The 19,931-nt window shown below is 39.6% G+C and overlaps 1 protein-coding gene across 1 annotated transcript in view; it reads right to left on the reverse strand.

Moving 5' to 3' along the window:
* Positions 1-10,892: 10,892 nt before the first annotated feature.
* The window catches only part of LOC142141185 (uncharacterized), an 81,261-nt gene continuing 72,222 nt past the window's right edge, over positions 10,893-19,931 (reverse strand). The window contains exons 6-7 of the mRNA XM_075199378.1: positions 13,792-13,936; positions 10,893-11,812 (exon numbers count right to left, since the gene is read on the reverse strand). Coding sequence (XP_075055479.1) covers positions 11,514-11,812; positions 13,792-13,936 — 444 coding nt within the window. The 3' untranslated portion in view covers positions 10,893-11,513. The remainder of the gene's footprint in view (positions 11,813-13,791; positions 13,937-19,931) is intronic.

The following is a 19,931-nucleotide window of genomic DNA, read 5'->3' on the forward strand; positions in this document are numbered from 1 at the left end:
AGTTTACAGAGCTATGTTCTTTTCAGCCGATGCTAGCAATGAATGTCCAGGGGAATAAATGTAGAGAGTGCTGTAGAATGAATAATTCATATGTTCGTTCTGAGACAGAATGGTTTGTTTCAGAGTCACAGAAGCTAACGAAATTCGTTAGGACATGTGGATAGCTGTAACAAGGCAGTTTTAATCAGTGTGACAAGAATGAATGAATAAATATTGTGCTGTCATTCTTTGAAGCCCAGAGGACCAGATGAAGGCACAGATCTGTGTCAGTGTGTATGGATGAATCGTCAGACTGATTGGACTTTCAGTTATAGGTTCAATCGTTTGAGATAACATGTGGTTCGGAAAATTCTTCAGTGTGTATTTAGCCTAAGGCCATAGTGGAGTGGGCAGGGCAGGGAGTTTGAGGGCATATACTGAGATAAGGAAACCAAGAATTCAGGGGAGGAACGAGGGTTTATTTGCAGATATTATGGAAGGGAGATTATGCCAGCAGTGTAGAACTAATGTGAATAGAGTTATAAAGATAGTGGTATCTTTATAATAGTGGTACAACGTGATTTGAGTTGAAAGATGAATGAAGTGCATTTTGGGCAGTGTAATATGCCAGTGATGAACATGCAGGACTGTTGGAGGGAAAATTAATGCAAAGAAAGAAAAGTTTTATAGTGTGGAAGGTAGGGTAGATAAGTAAGTGGTGGCAACAGGGAGATGGGCTCAACGTGTACAGTGTATTTAAATAGAAATGCTGAGGGACCTGTGAAGTCATGGGGGTATAACAGAGACGGACGTGCCACACGCTCTCTGTCTATCAGTGACCGAGAGCCGCTGCATCGTATGACGAGCAGGTGCGTGAATTGGGCATTTATTAAGGGATAAGGGAGGGGGCCATGTAGAGCTAAAAGGGAGGGTGTGTGTGTGGGGGGGGGGGGGGCTGTCAGAATAATTAGTACTGGGCCCCACAGATTCTGATGGCAGCCCTGCTGACAGTGCATGTGTTGCATTGCAATGCACAGCCTGTTTTACTAGTTATCTTAGCACAGTTATTCATTTAAATATTTAGATTTTCTCACAACGTTACAGTACTACACATTTGGGATTCATTCATTTTTCATCTAACATCCAAGTGTAAGGGATGTCATTTTTGCCGTCTTTATTTGATCTTTTAAGATTTTCCTTTTCTAAATGCATAGAGTGTATATATATATATATTTGCACTTACATGAATCAAATAGCAATATTAGAGAGAGCTCCGTACCCTCTATAAATTGTAAGGATATAAGTATGGTTCCTGGGCGGTGTAACATGTTTAAACCAATGGTATATGTCTCTTATTGAAAGTCATTTTTATTGACAATCACATAAAAAGTATAGATATGTAACACGCTACAGTCATGGCCAGAAGTTTTAAGGATGACACAAATATTATTTTTCACAAAGTCTGCTGCCTCAGTTTTTATGATGGCAATTTGCATATACTCCAGAATGTCATGAAGAGTGATTAGAAGAATTCCAATTAATTTCACAGTCCCTCTTTGCCATGACAATGAACTTAATCCCAAAAACAACATTTCCACTGCATTTCAGACCTGTAACAAAAGGACCAGCTGACATCAGGTCAGTGAGTCTCTCCTTAACACAAAAGGTGAGAGTGTTGACAAGGACAAGGCTGGAGATCACTCTGTCATGCTGATTGAGTTACAATAACAGACTGGAAGCTTTAAAAAGAGGGTGGTGCTCGAAATCATTATTCTTCCTCTGCTAATCATGGTTATCTGCAAGGAATCACATGCAGTCATCATTGTTTTGCACAAAAACAGCTTCACAGGCAAGGATTTTGCTGCTAATAAAATTGCACCTAAATCAACCGTGTATCGGATCATCAAGAACTTCAAGGAGAGAGGTTCAATAGTTGTGAACAAGGCTTTAGGGTGCCCAAGAATGTCCAGCAAGCACCAGGACTTTCTCCTGAAGTTGATTCAGCTGTGGTATCGGGGCACCACCAGTGGAGAGCTTTCTCAGGAATAGCAGAAGGCAAGTGCGAGTGCATCTGCACACACATTGAGTGACTTTTGGAGGATGGTCTGGTGTCAAGAAGGCCAGCAAAGAAGCCACTTCTCTCCAGGAAAAACATCAGGGAAAGACTGATATTCTGCAAAAGGTACAGGAGTTGGACTTCTGAGGACTGGGGTAAAGTAATTTCTCTAATGAATCGCCTTTCAGATTTTATGGGGCACCTGGAAAAGCAAAGGTGAGCGCTAAAATCAGTCCTATGTCATGCCAACAGTCAAGCATCCTGAGACCATTCATATGTGGGGTTGCTTCTCAGGCAAAATTGTGAGTGAGCCCACTCCCTTGGCTAAAAACACAGCCATGAATAAAGAATGGTACCAAAACATTCTCCAAGAGCAACTTCTCCCAACCATCGAAGAACAGTTTGGTGACGAACAATCCCTTTTCCAGCATGCTGGAGTACCTTGCTGTAAGGCAAAAGTGATAACTAAATGGCTTGGGTATCAAAACATTGAAATTGTCGGTCCATGGCCAGGAAACTCCCCAGACCTTAATCCCATTGAGAACTTGTGGTCAATCCTCAAGAGGCGGGTGGACAAATAAAATTCCACAAATTCTGACAAACTCCAAGCATTAATTAGGAAAGAGTGGGCGGCCATCAGCCACTTTGTGGCTCAGAAGTTGATTGACAGCATGCCAGGGCGAATTGCAGAGGTCTTCAAAAAGAAGGGTCAATACTACAAATATTGACTCTTTGCATAAATTTAATGTAATTGTCAATAAAAGCCTTTGGCAGAAATGCTTGTAATTTTACTTCAGTATACCATAGCAACATCTGACAAAAAAGTCTAAAAACAATGAAGCCGCAAACTTTGGGAAAAACAATACTTGTGTTATTCTCAAAACTTTTGGCAATGACTGTAAATAGTAGCAGTGGCCAGAACATAGTTTTGACATAAGGTTCTGTACAGGTATGTGAAAGTGTAGAAGCTTTCTCAGAGCTGAATCGATAAACAAGAAGTGATATAGTGATACCTTGTTTTCCTGATAGATCCAATTTTATATGCTGTAGGTAGCTACAGGTAATGTGTACAATAAAATGTCCAGTATCAAAAAGCAAAATAATGTCCAATACAAACATGGAAAAACGGAGGTCCAATAGTAAACTGGTTAAATTGTAAAAGTCAAATAAATCTCTATTAGATATGGATCCTTAGTTATGTTGAAAACTGTCCATATTCCAATGATCAAAGTTCCTGGTTCCATTTTGTGAACAGGTAATCAGAATAAATTGTAACTCATGTTTTAAGTAGTGCTGTAGCTCCCCAGAGCTGTGGTAAACTCTGCCTGGTTCTTCTCCATTCTGGAAGCCTCTTACCACCCCATGGATGGGGCAGGGCGTTTTTGCTTCTGGTCCCGGAGTTGAAGTGCATTGCTGAGGATTGCACATATGCATTGGCAGGAAGATTTAGAGGTATAGGAAATCATTTAGAGTTTGGAGTAAATTCAGCTAAAGAATGCAGTTTCCCCCTTAGCAAACCACGTAAGGATTAACATACACTGGGCCTGATTCATGAAGAGAAGTAAACAAAAAAAATTAGTAATTCTGCACCTTGGCAAAACCTTGTTGCATTGGAGGGGGAGCTAAATTTAAAACGTGGGGACTGATTTGTAGTTGGGGTAGGGCATGTCCTAGATCAACTTTAAATTTCAGTGTAAAAATAAAACTATCAAGTATTTCTGTGCTATATGAAAAAACAGCCAGTATTTAATTTACATACAAAGCAATGTACTTATATGCACCCCTTGCATTGCAACATAGTTTTATCCAGGAGAAAACTTAAGCTGGGTACACACTACACTGTTTTCGTCCAATAATCGGCTCAAACTGCCGACATACGACCGCTCGTTCAGAAGTCGGGTCAGTGTGTGCAGTGATGGTCGAAAGTCTGCCCAAATGGACGATTATCGCCTCATTTGGTTGGTCGTACCGTTTAATATTTTCGTTCCAATCTCGTTTCCGCTGTATAGTGTGTATAAACTTCCGACCGATCCACAACAGTGAGTACGAAATTACAGTCATTGCTCACGACAACATGGCTGTAAAAAGTCGCTAAAGGGACGTCCGCTCTTCCCTTTATCGTCCTAAACAAGGCTAGTGTGTATGCAGTCCATGGACCGAGCCATCGGACCATCGATCGCATATAAAATCGCTCAGCATAAAAAGTTGGTCGCAATTTCTGTAGTGCGTACCCAGCTTTACTAATTTTTTTGCCTTACTTTCCTTAATGAATCAGGTCCACTGTGTTTACAGAGCAGGGTTATAAGTAATTTAAATGTACAGATAGGAACATTTCTTTTGTTTGTCTTTCAAGATACAGTGTATTGATAGGACCACATATCAGTAACTCATCATCATTATTCCCACATCAAACCAGTTTTGTCTCTATGTTAATTTGCATCAAATGACCGATCTGTTTTCTAGTGTTATCAACATACAGTATATGCAAGTGACAAAGCTATAGACCACAATTCCCTTTGCAAGGACCTTTTCATAACTCAAGCCACATCACATAATCCACTTCCTCTCATAAGGCTCAGCACACAAACTAATCAAACACATAAAAATTCACATCACGCCTACTTTGTCCTTATTCATTTCTGCTGTGCTATCTGCTTTTTTTGGTATTTTTATGAGGACTCTGATCCATTTCCTTGTCTTCCCCTTTTTATTGCTTGATCTGTGCCACTATTAGTTTTCATCTTACGTATTCAATTATCTTATGTCTATCCTCTTATTTGCTCCTCTGCCTGCCTCCATCAACTCTTTCTGTGAAACTGATACAGTATGTCCACCCAGCAACTTTTCTGCCTTCACTTGCCTTTTGTCTCTGATCTGCCCCATTGTCATGTCCCCCAATTTTTTTTTTAACCATGTTCTTACTTACTTTCATGCTCAGCAGCATCTCCGGGGGTACTCTTTTGCTGCTCAGTGCATAGTACTACATTTAAGTAGCAGGTTATTTAGACTGTTGCATGCATCTGTATAATTGCTTTGATTTCCCATTTCTGAATCAGCTTGTCTTCCGACCATCCCTGCCTGCTTGTGATCCTGACCTTTGGCTAGTTTCCTGTCATTAAATATATGCTACCTGTCCCTGAATATGGTTGTGCTTTGTGCCCTGATTGCTAATCCTTTTTGTGTCACCTGCTCTATAGCAGGGCAAATCTGGGTCAAATGTGCTAATTGCTTAGGTGGAGAGTGGGCTACTTCCACATTCTGTGACATCTGCCACAGTCTGTAACATATTTTTATTAGCCCTCTATTTTGTTTATCGTCCATGTATTTAATTTGTCTGCTTAGTTAGCCCCCATGTCTCTTGTTTGCCCCCTTTGTCTGTCTTTTTTCTGCTTTTTTCTTTCTTTGTACCCTCCTAAGACTGGAGTTAACAAAAGGGCTCTAAGTGTGACCGAATTCTTTATTTGACCACATTGCTTTAAAATTCCACCATGGGAAGAACTTCAGACCACATAAACAGAAGAATTTGAGTAAGTGAGATGTACAACATGAACCAGATTAACGAAGGCAGTTCTAATAAGTAATACATGTTTAGTGTTGTGCTTGAGGTTTGCCTTTTCTAAAATGTTACCGTTAACCCAAACAACATGTTGCCTTGTAGTTGGCTTCAGTCTCATTTGCATGCCAATAAATTGAACATGAACTTGAATGAGATTTTATCTTGCATCTCAGATTTTATGACACTAATATAATCTTGTCATTGATGTCTAGTATTCCATAAAAAACAAGTACACTATCCACCTGTGCAGTAGAAAAATAAAGCATTTTTTTCCTCATGTGAAAAGCGGCAACTATGAATGAGGAGAAGGCTCTTTGGGGTTGTCTGCTCATGACACTTTTAGAAGATAAGAGGAGCTTAAAAAACTGACACAGCTATCACAAAGGATCAAGCTTCATACGTAAGGCGGCCACTTCCGTTAATGTAACCTCTCTCTTCATACAGTGTTTCGATGCAGAGGCATAACCACGAACCCATGCATATAGGAGAATTCAGCAAGTGGACTTGCTTCATTCATAGTTGGATTCCGTGTTTGGAGCTGTTTGTCAGCCAGATGGACCCGTCTGGGATTGTACAGTTCCCAATTCTGTCTGTTATTGACATATATTAATTTTGAGCATATGGTGCTGGCACTATGTGTATATATATATATATATATATATATATATATATATATATATATATAATGTGGATACATTTAGATCTTTGTAGTCTATTGGGTATTTAGAGTATTTCATTTAGATGGCTTAGATTTAGATTTGTGCCATATAGTTTGTTTTATCTATGTACATTTTTAACACTTTTAGGTGATAGTATTAGATTTAGGACTGTTTCATTGTGTCCTTCTTAGCCTCATTTATGCCCTTATCATGAGAGTGATGGGACATCAGGTTTGTTTTACATGCAGCATTTTTGTGTTATTAAATGTTTTTATTACATGCAGCATTTTTGTGTTAATAAATGTTTTTATTACATGCAGCATTTTTGTGTTATTAAATGTTTTTATTACTTGCAGCATTTTTGTGTTATTAAATGTTTTTATTACATGTAGCATTTTTGTGTTATTAAATGTTTTTATTACATGTAGCATTTTTGTGTGTGTGGATGCATATAAATATTTCTACATTGAAAAAGAAACAAATGGGGCAGATAAGCCCAAATGCTCTAGAGCCTCTAGAACTGGAATGAAGAATGCAGACAATGAGTTACAAAATGCAAAAATAAAGACAAACAGAAATAAGATAACAGCTCTATTTTGTAAAGATTGCAGCAACTGAACTGCTTTTCTGTTCAATGCTCAGTTTGCATGTTAAAAAGCTATTATTTTTTTACAATTTCCATTCTATTTACAAAAAGAAACTCAAAGTAACATGAAATGCTATCCAGATAGTAATCCAGATTTAGCAGTGATATTTCTGTAAAACTAGAAAAAGAACAATTTGTTTATTGAAAACTAGAATGTAATAATATGATATATTGCTTATATATATGGGGTTAAATGTACAAGCAGGTAAACATGTCAGTTATTACAAAATAATACTCATTTCACTGGATAATCTTGTGATATCCAGAAAACTTGTGCAATCAGGATTTCTTAATAATTAAATATGGCTCAAGGTATGAGAATTCTGCATATCATTCTATCTATACACACATACTGCATACTTGTCCATATTTGTAAGAACAGATTGAAATGTTATATTGATAATTAATTATCATACCATGTATTAGTATACAATATAAAAAAATATGTAAAATCTGCAAATATAAAATGCTTTTTCTTTTACAAGCCATAATGTTACATATATAAAAAGTAGTCATTAATAGTCGTTACAAATTCAGAATAATACTCCCAAATAGATTTCTATTTGTACAAATGTACCCTTCTGCTCCCTTTAGCCTCATTTAAATATATCATCCTTCCAACCAAAATCTAATTTTCAATTCAATTAAATTCAGTTTGGATTCAGTTGGAGGAGTGCTCATATTCCTAGCCTGCATTGAGATGGTATCACTTAATTTACCCAGCTCCTCACAGCAGAAGATGCAAAATTTTGCACCCAACGCAGATGCTGCCATCTTAATCAGATCCATGCACACACTGTGAAAACTATCTCTTCACCACAAACAATAGGCAAATAACCTCCTTAAAAACACATATATACATGCAGCGAGGATGCAATTTTTGAACATCCTTATTGTAAATTACATGACATCTATTCTTAAGGGATCTCTGAGTAAATGAAAACAGTATGGTTGAATTTAGAAAAATAATTAAATTTAGCTTTTTATATATTCTGGAATTAAACATATAAACATTGTGTATTCATAGGAAGTAAAAGAAAGAAATGAATATATTATAAAGATGGGGATGATATAAGATGTCTGTATTTTATTAACGCTTAAATATTTGCACCATTGTTCGTGATCCTTTATGCTTTGTGACAAACACGACCAAGGTAAATGTCCGTGTGGACCTTAAAAATACGACGATGACGGCGGCCAGGGCGGAGCGAGCTGTCAGCAGGAACCGAGTAAGTGCGCTGGGCATTGGGTAGGCAGCCCGACTGCCCGGCATGTAACAGGTTACATGAATACTTTTAGGACCTTTTCACTAAAGCAAACTCATCGTAATGTATTTTTATGTAACGCTGTGTTATGTGCTTCAAAACACCAGTATGAAGGCATAGGATTCCATTTTCATATGTAGACAATTGCTGGTCGCATGTATTCACTTCAGTCCTTATGTTCGGAAAATACATGTAGAAACTATCCAATTGCATATTATGCTGTTAGAAAAGGTTTTATGGTCAAACAGAACCAGTCTGTAAAGCTTGATAGGTCTGGAACATTTTGGAAAAAAAACTTGGTGCAACTAATCAAATAATAAGGTTTTCTTCACATAGATATTCAGTCAGTGACCTATAATATTAAATATGTAACAGCCATGAACATAATTAAATAAGACATACAGGCATATCATTCAGTGGGTTACTAGGGTAAGCTGATGGTGATATTATCTTTACTGAATGTAATGGTATTACAGGATTGTATTGCAACCCAGTGGATTATACTGGGGTGCATGACCCAGTGGATTATACTGGGGTGCATGACCCAGTGGATTATACTGGGGTGCATTACCCAGTGGATTATACTGGGGTGCATGACCCAGTGGATTATACTGGGGTGCATGACCCACTGGATTATACTGGGGTGCATTACCCAGTGGATTATACTGGGGTGCATGACCCAGTGGATTATACTAGGGTACATGACCCAGTGGATTATACTGGGTTGCATGACCAATCATACACACAAGAATGGACCTATAATAAATGTACTTATAATGTATCACAACATGATACTAAAATTCCAGTTAGTTTATTTTAAAAAATATCCCTCTCGGTGTGTTAGTGGTTCAATTAGGTATATATGAGCAGGAACAATAGTTTTTGAGGGTCTAATTGTTAGGTTGTTGGGGCTACTGTTCCCAATACGTCCCCATATGTTTGCATTAGCTCCTTGCAGATAAATAAAACATCCTGCTAAACTATTATTATGCTGCGATCTGGTTTAACTTAGTCCTGGCTCTTTCACTGTCTGCAGCTTGCAGGTAGCAGGCAATTATCTGAATAACATTAGTAGTCACAGCAGGTAGGATTACCAGCATTCTCCTAGTTTATTTGGAAGCTTTCAATTAAAAAATGAAAACAAGGAAGTTTCAGCCGTATGTGGGGGTTAACATACCTTGTGTATACTTGTTAACAGAATATATCATATATAGTATAGTGGAAAAAACATATATTGAATTAATGTAAATATATATATTGTATTAGTTAATTTTGTATACGTGTTAGCTTTGACATATTTTTACTGTAAATACACTTATATTTATTCATGGTTTACTAGTTGGACAAATCTTTATCCAATGTACAATATATATTGTGCATAGCAGTAATACTCTCTCTTTACTGTATTTTTTTACCTGCTCATACATTTTGACATAGATCTCAGGTAATATATATTTAATCTATGTGCTATTTTAAACCACACGTCTAGAGTATTTGCCGTTTAAAATCTCAGCAATAGGGAAAAGAAATATATTTTAATGGAAAGAAAAAGGAATCTTACAAAAAGCGAGTAGACCTTTTTTCTGTGTCTTATTCAAACGCCTCACTAGTGTGGATAACATACGGCAATGAGTAAAGGCTGGTTGATGTGGACTATATAATTCCTCTTCTGTGCTGCTTGGCAATGCCTTATCTCTCAATTGTATTTTACATTTTTAGTTTTAAGATAATATTACTCTATGGGAACATTCTATAAAAGGAATCTAAAATAGTTTTTTTAAAAAAATGTATTTGATGGAGTAACTATACATTTTTATAGCATATACAATAAAATAGTTTATTTAGAATTATTTTATTCATTAAAATGTAATTTTCTGGTCATTCTCTGTTCTCTTCAGAATAATTTCCTGCTTTTCAAAGTAGTGCTGGTTCAGTCTGGAAAATGTGTCAAAATGACTGCTTTATGAGGTTTGTATAAACGTGAACTTCTACAGTGGCATTAACTAAACAACACCCACATTATACTCATTAGCATAACAACAGGCGAAAGTAGTAGAAGTAGCAGAAAAAAAACCATCACAAAATGTTATAAGTGATGGAGTATAAAGAAAGAGAATAGTAAAGACAATTGGCCCTGTCACTTACACACAATGTAAGCAGTCATCTTGTACTCTGAGTTAATATTCACTAGGAAACAGTACCTCAAGAATATTAACCAGACAATACCTCAGTGATGTCACTGGTTCCTATCAAATTGATAGGCTATATATAGTCCAATCCACAAAATGGTTTCCACCACTGTGTGTACAGGTACAGGCCCGCTTGCTGTGCTTTTTCGGTGCATGGAAAGCAGAGGTAAAAAAACCAAGTCAAAGTATGGTCTATTTCTCTTTTGGCTCCCCCATGAATTTACTTGGCTTTTATTTCTTTTCTTTTTTTCTTTAATTACACTGCTCATTTGACTCTTACTGGACTTAAAATAAGACAATACCGTGGTTGCCTTTATTTAAAATGTTGTTTAAAGGGGATCTCTAGACATTTTACTGTTGTTATTTTATATCCTCAATTTGATGCTAAAATGATTTTTAAATTATTATTACTAACTATTCTGCTGTTTTTATGTTTGCAAATCATCTTATCACAAATTTAACCATAAACATTGAGTGAATCCTTTAAAGATTTTCTCATTTTGAATGATTATTAATGTGCGTTTGGTATAAATTATTATCTCAATTATAATAGTAAATAATGCCACCTCCAAAGTGGTACTAAAATTTAGACTTTTTGTATGGGATAAAAGCTTTGCACCCACCACAGAACTACGGTATATCTTCAACTTTGCTCCTTCCGGCTCACTGATATATCTTGGGGACCTAACAGAATTCTTGGCACATATTATTATGAAAGACCCTGCTCTCGCTACACATACACCTTTGTACAACTGTGAATATATCACTTTGCTTAGATAATGGCCTGTGCAATCCTTTTTTAACGCAGACATTAAATCATGTATATGGCTCCTTTCATGATGTGTAAAGCTGTAAGCAGCAGTATAAAACAAGGTGCAAAAGTAAAGGAAGAACTATGCTAGCAACTCTACGCCCTTCTATTGTAAATAACCCCAGACACTTTTTCCGAATGGTGCTCTGAAGTTTAAAATCTATTTCAGTCATGTTAAATGCAAACCCTATATCTCTTTTACAGTATAAACTATGATTATGCTGTGGCTCTTTGTTTCCTCTGTTTAGGCTTAAACTATAGTGATTATTCAAGTATGAAGATTGCTTCCGATTCCCCTTCTTAAATGTCTTTAGTGCGCTCTATGTATGTACTCTGTGGATCTGGCCGCTTATCAAAGCTGCGCTCCGCTCATCGGTTCTTCAGTAGATTGCAGCACTGCATAGTTTCCACACTGGCTGGTCTTGTCCCCCCAGACCATTTCACCATTTTCAGAGAGATATGTAGTGTCCTTACGACAATAGGAATAGCGATGGTTCATGTGCTGAGAGAAGGAGCCAGAGTGGGAGAATCTCTTGCCGCATTTATCACAGCGATACGGCTTTTCTCCTGAGTGCAGACGGACATGTTCAATCAGGTGATGTTTGTGCTTGAAGGCCTTGTTGCAGACTTCACACTGATGGGGCCTATTTCCTATATGAAACACATACATATAGGTTGTTCAATGTAACACAATCAGATCAGCTTCTTCATTCATTCAACAATACATATTAAACCAGTACATCCTTGAAACTCTGACATTACCATTTATATATAGCCAATAGCTTTCATTTTTATGCATAGCAGGTATGTTTGTAGCACTGGATGCACCCTAATACATTTACGTATAAGGTACCACAAAACTCTGCAGCACTGGACAGTCAGCATAACAAATCATACAATTTTTTTTTAATTGAAACAGATAAAGCACATATCAGGTTGACAGAGAATGGGCAGTCATGAGACCGAGGGTAGTGAGAGGCTAAAGCTGAGACAACATAAGCTAGAGGGAATAGATTGTATTTGGCGGTGAGCAGAGGAAATTAGATGGGGTAGACTAGGTTATAGTGAATAGGTGAGTTCTGAGAGAGCACATGAAATGTTGAAGGTTGGGGCAGTGTCTGGGCAAGTAGAGTAGGGAGTTACATAAGAAGGGAGCAGAAGGGGAGAAGTCTTGGAGGCAGTGTGAACAACAACACTAGAGGGGGTGTTACATATATATTTGTTTTCTATGTTTATTGACATCTGTATGTTTTACCCTTTAGTGCTGTTGTTATTTTGTTTTACTTTTGAATAATCTGCAGGATGACATAGGGAATCTTACAGGAGTTTAGTGAGCTCGTATCTTGACATTGTCCACAAACTAATCAATGTCCTGGTCATAACCTTATTGTCTTTGTTCTGGAATTCATTCAGTGTCATCAACTGGCAATAGAGAACATATTTACAGCTTTTTCTTCTGCAGATAAGGATGTGTAATTGTGTATAAGTATGTACCAGCACATGACTTTAATGCTCCTTGCTGTGATATTTGCAAATTTACCATAATACTTCCAGATCTCTCTCACATACCCACTGACCGATTTTCACAGAGCATTCACGATTTCTGGGGTGGCTGAAATGGTTTCAGCTGTGTACGCAAGGGTCAGAATAAGGCAGCATAACTGCAGCGCTATGAGTGTTACATAATACAGTGCACCTGGGAGGAACGGGCTTAGAATATAAATGTTTCTTGCATAACACAGAAGGGATGCTTTGCAATGTTTGAGGCAGTAGATAGTGGCGGAACTACTGTGGTGTGGGTGTTACGGGGGCCTAGATGTGAGGAGGGCTGCAATGCTGCCCCCCTCCGACACCTCCACAGAGGGCGCATGCTCAGAAAAGGTGTCCTCTCTGCTTTTTCAGAGCAAAGCAGGGGGTGTGGGAGACTACAGTAGCATCGCTGGACCCCTATCTAAATAATGCTATGGGGCTCGGTAATGCACTGCACTACGGTAATGCACCAATACAAATTTACTGTATGATTATCATATAAATGTGTATGGAGGAAGAGCTGTGTTTTGAGATGTAGTAAACATGAGGGATATGTAGTGCTATGTATCTGTCTGATATAATTTTCTGTAGTGATATTAGTGCATAAAATTGAGGCTTAGTGTTGTGTGTTAATGTCTTAATGTGAGGTTTGGTAGAAGTGTAGGGGAATTAATGTATAGCAGACAAAGTAATGTGAGGGCTTTGGTGGTGTGTGGGTAATTTCACTTTGCCATCAGACTTCTTGTCCTGATCCCGACGACTGCTACAAGCGATACATAGATGAAGCAGCGTCTCTACCCTGGCTCTTTCTCTCATTGCTCCTGCACATAGACAGTGGTTCATACTCAGATTCTCTCCTATATAAAATGTTGGCTTCCACAGCTGCCATGACTAGTTTCATAAGATCTAGCAAATCTATCTGGAAAGCACTGAAATTGCTGCCCCTTCCCTCTCAGCTGCCCACAACTTTTTGCACAGCAACACCCCATTTGCCTGGCAAATCAAGAATACTCTCACATTTTACTTGGAACCTCATGTTGTCCTGTTATGTTGTATATTAAAAGGTGTGTCAATAAATGTCAATATCAAAACAATTTTACCTGTGTGTTCATATTTGTGCCGTAAAAGAGAGCTGCTTTTCTGGAAACTCTTATTGCATTGATCACAGACATATAATCCATTCTCTGATTTCTTTGACTTTTTTCGAGGTGATTTGTTGCTTTTTCTCTCCTGTTCTGAGATATTCTTGGAGACAAAAAAAAAAATACCAATCACTTGCTTTGCTTTCAGTTAATATGAAAACTGGGAAAGATTACATAGAAGATAATCTGACTGCAGACGTAAGGCCTGATTCAGTGGAATGTAAGCTTAAGCATAACATGCGACTGAAAAAGTTGCACGCAAGTGTAGGCGCATGTACTCCGTATTCATATTTAAAGATGCGTCCAGGTCTGATTGAGTAGCAGATGAGTCCTCCTGACAACAGACACCACCCCCCAGACACACACATCCAAATTGTGAAAAACATTTATTTTACATGTTAGAAACGCAATTTCTATGAAGTGTCATTTAAACTTGAATAACCTAGCTAATACAGCAGGAAAAAAATTATATTTGCTTCAACACACTAGGCGAATTTTACTCTATGGGAGACTGACTAAAGTCTCAATAAGCATCTGTGAATCATTTGCAAACCTCTAATTGCAAGAATTTTGCTAGTTTGGGTGTTTGTCATCATGATCATCATCCGCTACTTACACCTGCCCCTGACCACCCACAAATAAACACATTTTCAGATGCATCTGTTGCTATGTCCCAGGTCACAGTCTGAATCCATATACTATTACTCGAGCACACCCTTACTATACATTGCCTATGTTAGAGCACACCTTCCTTCCACGGTCACAACTCTCCAGGTATAAGGAGTCATAAGTACCAAAAAGTCACAGGTCTGAATACACATAGTTATGTATATTCACTTTCTGAGCATGGGTGGTGCAAAAAACCAAAGATACACTATGGCCATACCTCTCACTGTAAATCAGACCCATAACGTATTAGCTCACCAGGGTGTGTGGCTAGGTTTGACAGTTCAGCCCATTCAAGTCCTATTTAATGGCACTGCAAGGCGAAACTGTAGAAATTTCATTCTTTTTTCCCCCATACTTTTAAAGTTCCAACCAAATAAAAAAAAAAGTCACTTCTAATCCCTACAAGGCCATTCTATCACTTTTGGATCACCCTTTAATTAAGTACAACTTTTCAGTTTTTCTCCTTCTTGTTGAAGTCTTAGTTATGTGCTCAATAAATCCTGATGATAAGTGGACATCGGAGTAGACTACATTTCATGTCACGTTTCTACTTTTGAATATTTTTGTTACATTGGTAGAAATTTCACTATAAATGTATTTTCCAATATAACAGGACAGCCTATCTCAGCCACATTCAATGCTTAAAATAAGCACTGTGGTCAAACCGGGAACAGATAAAACTGAGGATACCAACTAGATGCCCACTTCTGCTGTCTGGTTTTAATTGGACGTAATAGGGTTTGGCTATGAGACAACCACAATTAGAGATGAGCGGGCTCGGATATCTGAAATCCGAGCCCACCCGAACATTGCCGATCCGAGTCGGATCCGAGACAGATCCGGGTATTGGCGCCAAATTCAAATCTGAAACTGAGGCTCTGACTCATAATCCCGTTGTCGGATCTCGCGATACTCGGATCCTATAAATTCCCCGCTAGTCGCCGCCATCTTCACTCGGGCATTGATCAGGGTAGAGGGAGGGTGTGTTAGGTGGTCCTCTGTCCTGGTAGATCTCGTGCTGTGCTGTTTAGTTCTGTGCTGTGCTGTTTAGTTCTGTGCTGTGCTGTGCTGTGCTGTGCTGTGCTGTGCTGTGTTCTGCAGTATCAGTCCAGTGGTGCTGTGTGCTGTGCTCTGTCCTTCTGAGGTCAGTGGTGCTGCTGGGTCCAGTGCTGTGTCCTGTTCAGTCCAGTGGTGCTGTGTCCTGTGCTCTGTGCTTCTAAGGGCATAGTTATTTCCCCAATATTCCCCTGTGTTTAAAAAATTAAAAAAAAGTTATTTAAAAAAATACCAAAAACTAATTTAATTTTTTTTAATTACCACAAAATTTGCACAACCAATCCTGCAGTATAAGCCCATTGGTACTGCAATATTACCAAGTTCACACATTCAGCAGTAAAAGTCCAGTGGTACTGCAATATTACAAAGTTTACACATTCTGCAGTATCAGTCCAGTGGTGCTGTGTGCTGTGCTCTGTCCTTCTGAGGTCAGTGGTGCTGCTGGGTCCTGTGCCGTGTCCTGTTCAGTCCAGTGGTGCTGTGTCCTGTGCTCTGTGCTTCTAAGGGCATAGTTATTTCCCCATTATTCCCAAGTTTTTAAAAAATTAAAAAAAAAGTAAAAAAAAAATTACAATTAAAAATTTTAAAAAATAATAATATATAATTATAACCAAATTTGCAAAACCAATCCAGCAGTATAAGTCCATTGGTACTGCAATATTACAAAGTTCACACATTCTGCAGTATCAGTCCAGTGGTGCTGTGTCCTGTGCTCTGTCCTGCTGAGTTCCGTAGTGCTGCTGGGTCCTGTGCCGTGTCCTGTTCAGTCCAGTGGTGCTGTGTCCTGTGCTCTGTGCTTCTAAGGGCATAGTTATTTCCCCATTATTCCCAAGTTTTTAAAAAATAAAAAAAAAGTAAAAAAAAAAAAAAAATTAAAAAAAAAAAAATATATAATAATTATTATAACCAAATTTGCAAAACCAATACAGCAGTATAAGTCCATTGGTACTGCAATATTACCAAGTTCACACATTCTGCAGTATCTTGTGCTACATATAATGGAGACCAAAAATTTGGAGGATAAAGTAGGGAAAGATCAAGACCCACTTCCTCCTAATGCTGAAGCTGCTGCCACTAGTCATGACATAGACGATGAAATGGCATCAACGTCGTCTTCCAAGCCCGATGCCCAATCTCGTAGTACCGGGCATGTAAAATCCAAAAAGCCCAAGTTAAGAAAAAGTAGCAAAAAGAGAAACTTAAAATCATCTGAGGAGAAACGTAAAGTTGCCAATATGCCATTTACGACACGGAGTGGCAAGGAACGGCTTAGGCCCTGGCCCGTGTTCATGACTAGTGGTTCAGCTTCACCCACGGATCTTAGCCCTCCTCCTCCTCCCCCCCCTACAAAAAATTGAAGAGAGTTATGCTGTCAGCAACAAAACAGCAAACAACTCTGCCTTCTAAAGAGAAATTATCACAAATCCACAAGGCGAGTCCAAGGATGTTGGTGGTTGTCAAGCCTGACCTTCCTATCACTGTACGGGAAGAGGTGGCTCGGGAGGAGGCTATTGATGATGTAGCTGGCGCTGTGGAGGAACTTGATGATGAGGATGGTGATGTGGTTATTGTAAATGAGGCACCAGGGGGGGAAACAGCTGATGTCCATGGGATGAAAAAGCCCATCGTCATGCCTGGTCAGAAGACCAAAAAATGCACCTCTTCGGTCTGGAGTTATTTTTATCCAAATCCAGACAACCAATGTATGGCCATATGTAGCTTATGTAAAGCTCAAATAAGCAGGGGTAAGGATCTTGCCCACCTAGGAACATCCTCCCTTATACGTCACCTGAATAACCTTCATAGTTCAGTGGTTAGTTCAGGAACTGGGGCTAGGACCCTCATCGGTACAGGGACACCTAAATCCCGTGGTCCAGTTGGATACACACCAGCAACACCCTCCTCGTCAACTTCCTCCACAATCTCCATCAGATTCAGTCCTGCAGCCCAAGTCAGCAGCCAGACTGAGTCCTCCTCAATACGGATTCATCTTCCCAGAGGGGAAGTCGTAAGACTGCTAAGTCTTTCACAAAACAATTGACCGTCCAACAGTCGTTTGCCATGACCACAAAATACGATAGTAGTCACCCTATTGCAAAGCGTATAACTGCGGCTGTAACTGCAATGTTGGTGTTAGACGTGCGCCCGGTGTCCGCCATCAGTGGAGTGGGATTTAGAGGGTTGATGGAGGTATTGTGTCCCCGGTACCAAATCCCATCGAGATTCCACTTCACTAGGCAGGCGATACCAAAAATGTACAGAGAAGTACGATCAAGTGTCCTCAGTGCTCTAAAAAATGCGGTTGTACCCACTGTCCACTTAACCACGGACATGTGGACAAGTGGTTCTGGGCAAACGAAGGACTATATGACTGTGACAGCCCACTGGGTAGATGCATCCCCTTCCGCAGCAACAGCAACAGCTGCATCAGTAGCAGCAACTACAAAATGGCGGCTCGTGCAAAGGCAGGCAACATTGTGCATTACAGGCTTTAATAAGAGGCACAATGCTGACAACATATTAGAGAAAATGAGGGAAATTATCTCCCAGTGGCTTACCCCACTTAGACTCTCATGGGGATTTGTGGTGTCAGACAATGCCAGAAACATTGTGCGGGCATTAAATATGGGCAATTTCCAGCACGTCCCATGTTTTGCCCACACCATTAATTTGGTGGTGCAGCATTACCTCAAGAGTGACAGGGGTGTGCAGGAGATGCTTGCGGTGGCGCGCAAAATTGCTGGACACTTTCGGCATTCAGCCAGTGCCTACCGCAGACTAGAGGCACATCAAAAAAGCATGAACCTGCCCTGCCATCACCTCAAACAAGAGGTTGTGACGCGCTGGAACTCCACCCTCTATATGCTGCAGAGGATGGAGGAGCAGCAAAAGGCCATTCAGGCCTACACAGCCACCTACGACATAGGCAAAGGAATGGGGATGCGCCTCAGTCAAGCGCAGTGGAGACTGATTTCCGTGTTGTGCAAGGTTCTGCAGCCATTTGAACTTGCCACACGAGAAGTCAGTTCCGACACTGCCAGCTTGAGTCAGGTCATTCCCCTGATCAGGCTGTTGCAGAAGCAGCTGGAGAAAGTGAGGGAGGAGCTGGTAAGCCATTGCGATTACACCAAGCATGTAGCTCTTGTGGATGTAGCCCTTCGTACGCTTTGCCAGGATCCGAGGGTGGTCACTCTTTTAAAGTCAGAGGAATACATTCTGGCCACCGTGCTCGATCCTCGGTTTAAAGCGTATGTTGTGTCTCTGTTTCCGGCGGACACAAGTCTACAGCGGTGCAAAGACCTGCTGGTCAGGAGATTGTCCTCTGAAGAGGACCGTGACATGCCAACAGCTCCACCCTCATTTTCTTCCACATCTATGGCTGCGAGGAAAAAGCTCAGTTTTCCCAAAAGAGGCGCTGGCGGGGATGCTGATAACATCTGGTCCGGACTGAAGGACCTGCCAACCATTGCAGACATGTCTACTGTCGCTGCATTGGATGCTGTCACAATAGAAAAAATTGTGGATGATTACTTTTCTGACACCATCCAAGTAGACATGTCAGACAGTCCATATTGTTACTGGCAGGAAAAAAAGGCAGTTTGGAAGCCCCTGTACAAACTGGCTCTATTTTACCTGAGTTGTCCCCCCTCCAGTGTGTACTCGGAAAGAGTTTTTAGTGCAGCGGGGAACCTGGTCAGTGAGCGGCGAAGGAGGTTGCTTCCTCAGAACGTTGAAAAAATGATGTTTATAAAAATGAATAATCAATTCCTCAATGAAGTACAGCACTGCCCTCCAGACAGTACAGAGGGACCTGTGGTTGTGGAGTCCAGCGGGGACGAATTGATAATGTGTGATGAGGAGGAAGTACACACTGTAGGGGGAGAGGAATCAGAGGTTGAGGATGAGGACGACATCTTGCCTCAGTAGAGCCTGTTTAGTCTGTACAGGGAGAGATGAATAGCTTTTTTGGTGTGGGGGCCCAAACAAACCAATCATTTCAGCCAAAGTTGTTTGGTAGGCCCTGTCGCTGAAATGATTGGTTTGTTAAAGTGTGCATGTCCTATTTCAACAACATAAGGGTGGGTGTGAGGGCCCAAGGACAATTCCATCTTGGACCTTTTTTTTTTGCATTATATGACCAATCAACAGTCGTTTGCCATGTTCAAAAAGTAAAACCAAATTTAAAAAAATACAAGAAATTAAACCAAAAGTAAAATGCCGTGTCATAATTTAAAACAAGAGGTATTGACGTGCTCTAAAACTACTGTATTGTTGTTTATATTTTATAAACACTACACTTGAAAGCTTGAGTCTTTCAATAAAAAAGTAACTGTCCATTGCACGAATATTTGCAACAGGGACAATTTTAGGGT

This window comes from Mixophyes fleayi, chromosome 2, assembly GCF_038048845.1.
Source record: "Mixophyes fleayi isolate aMixFle1 chromosome 2, aMixFle1.hap1, whole genome shotgun sequence".
NCBI lineage: Eukaryota > Metazoa > Chordata > Amphibia > Anura > Limnodynastidae > Mixophyes > Mixophyes fleayi.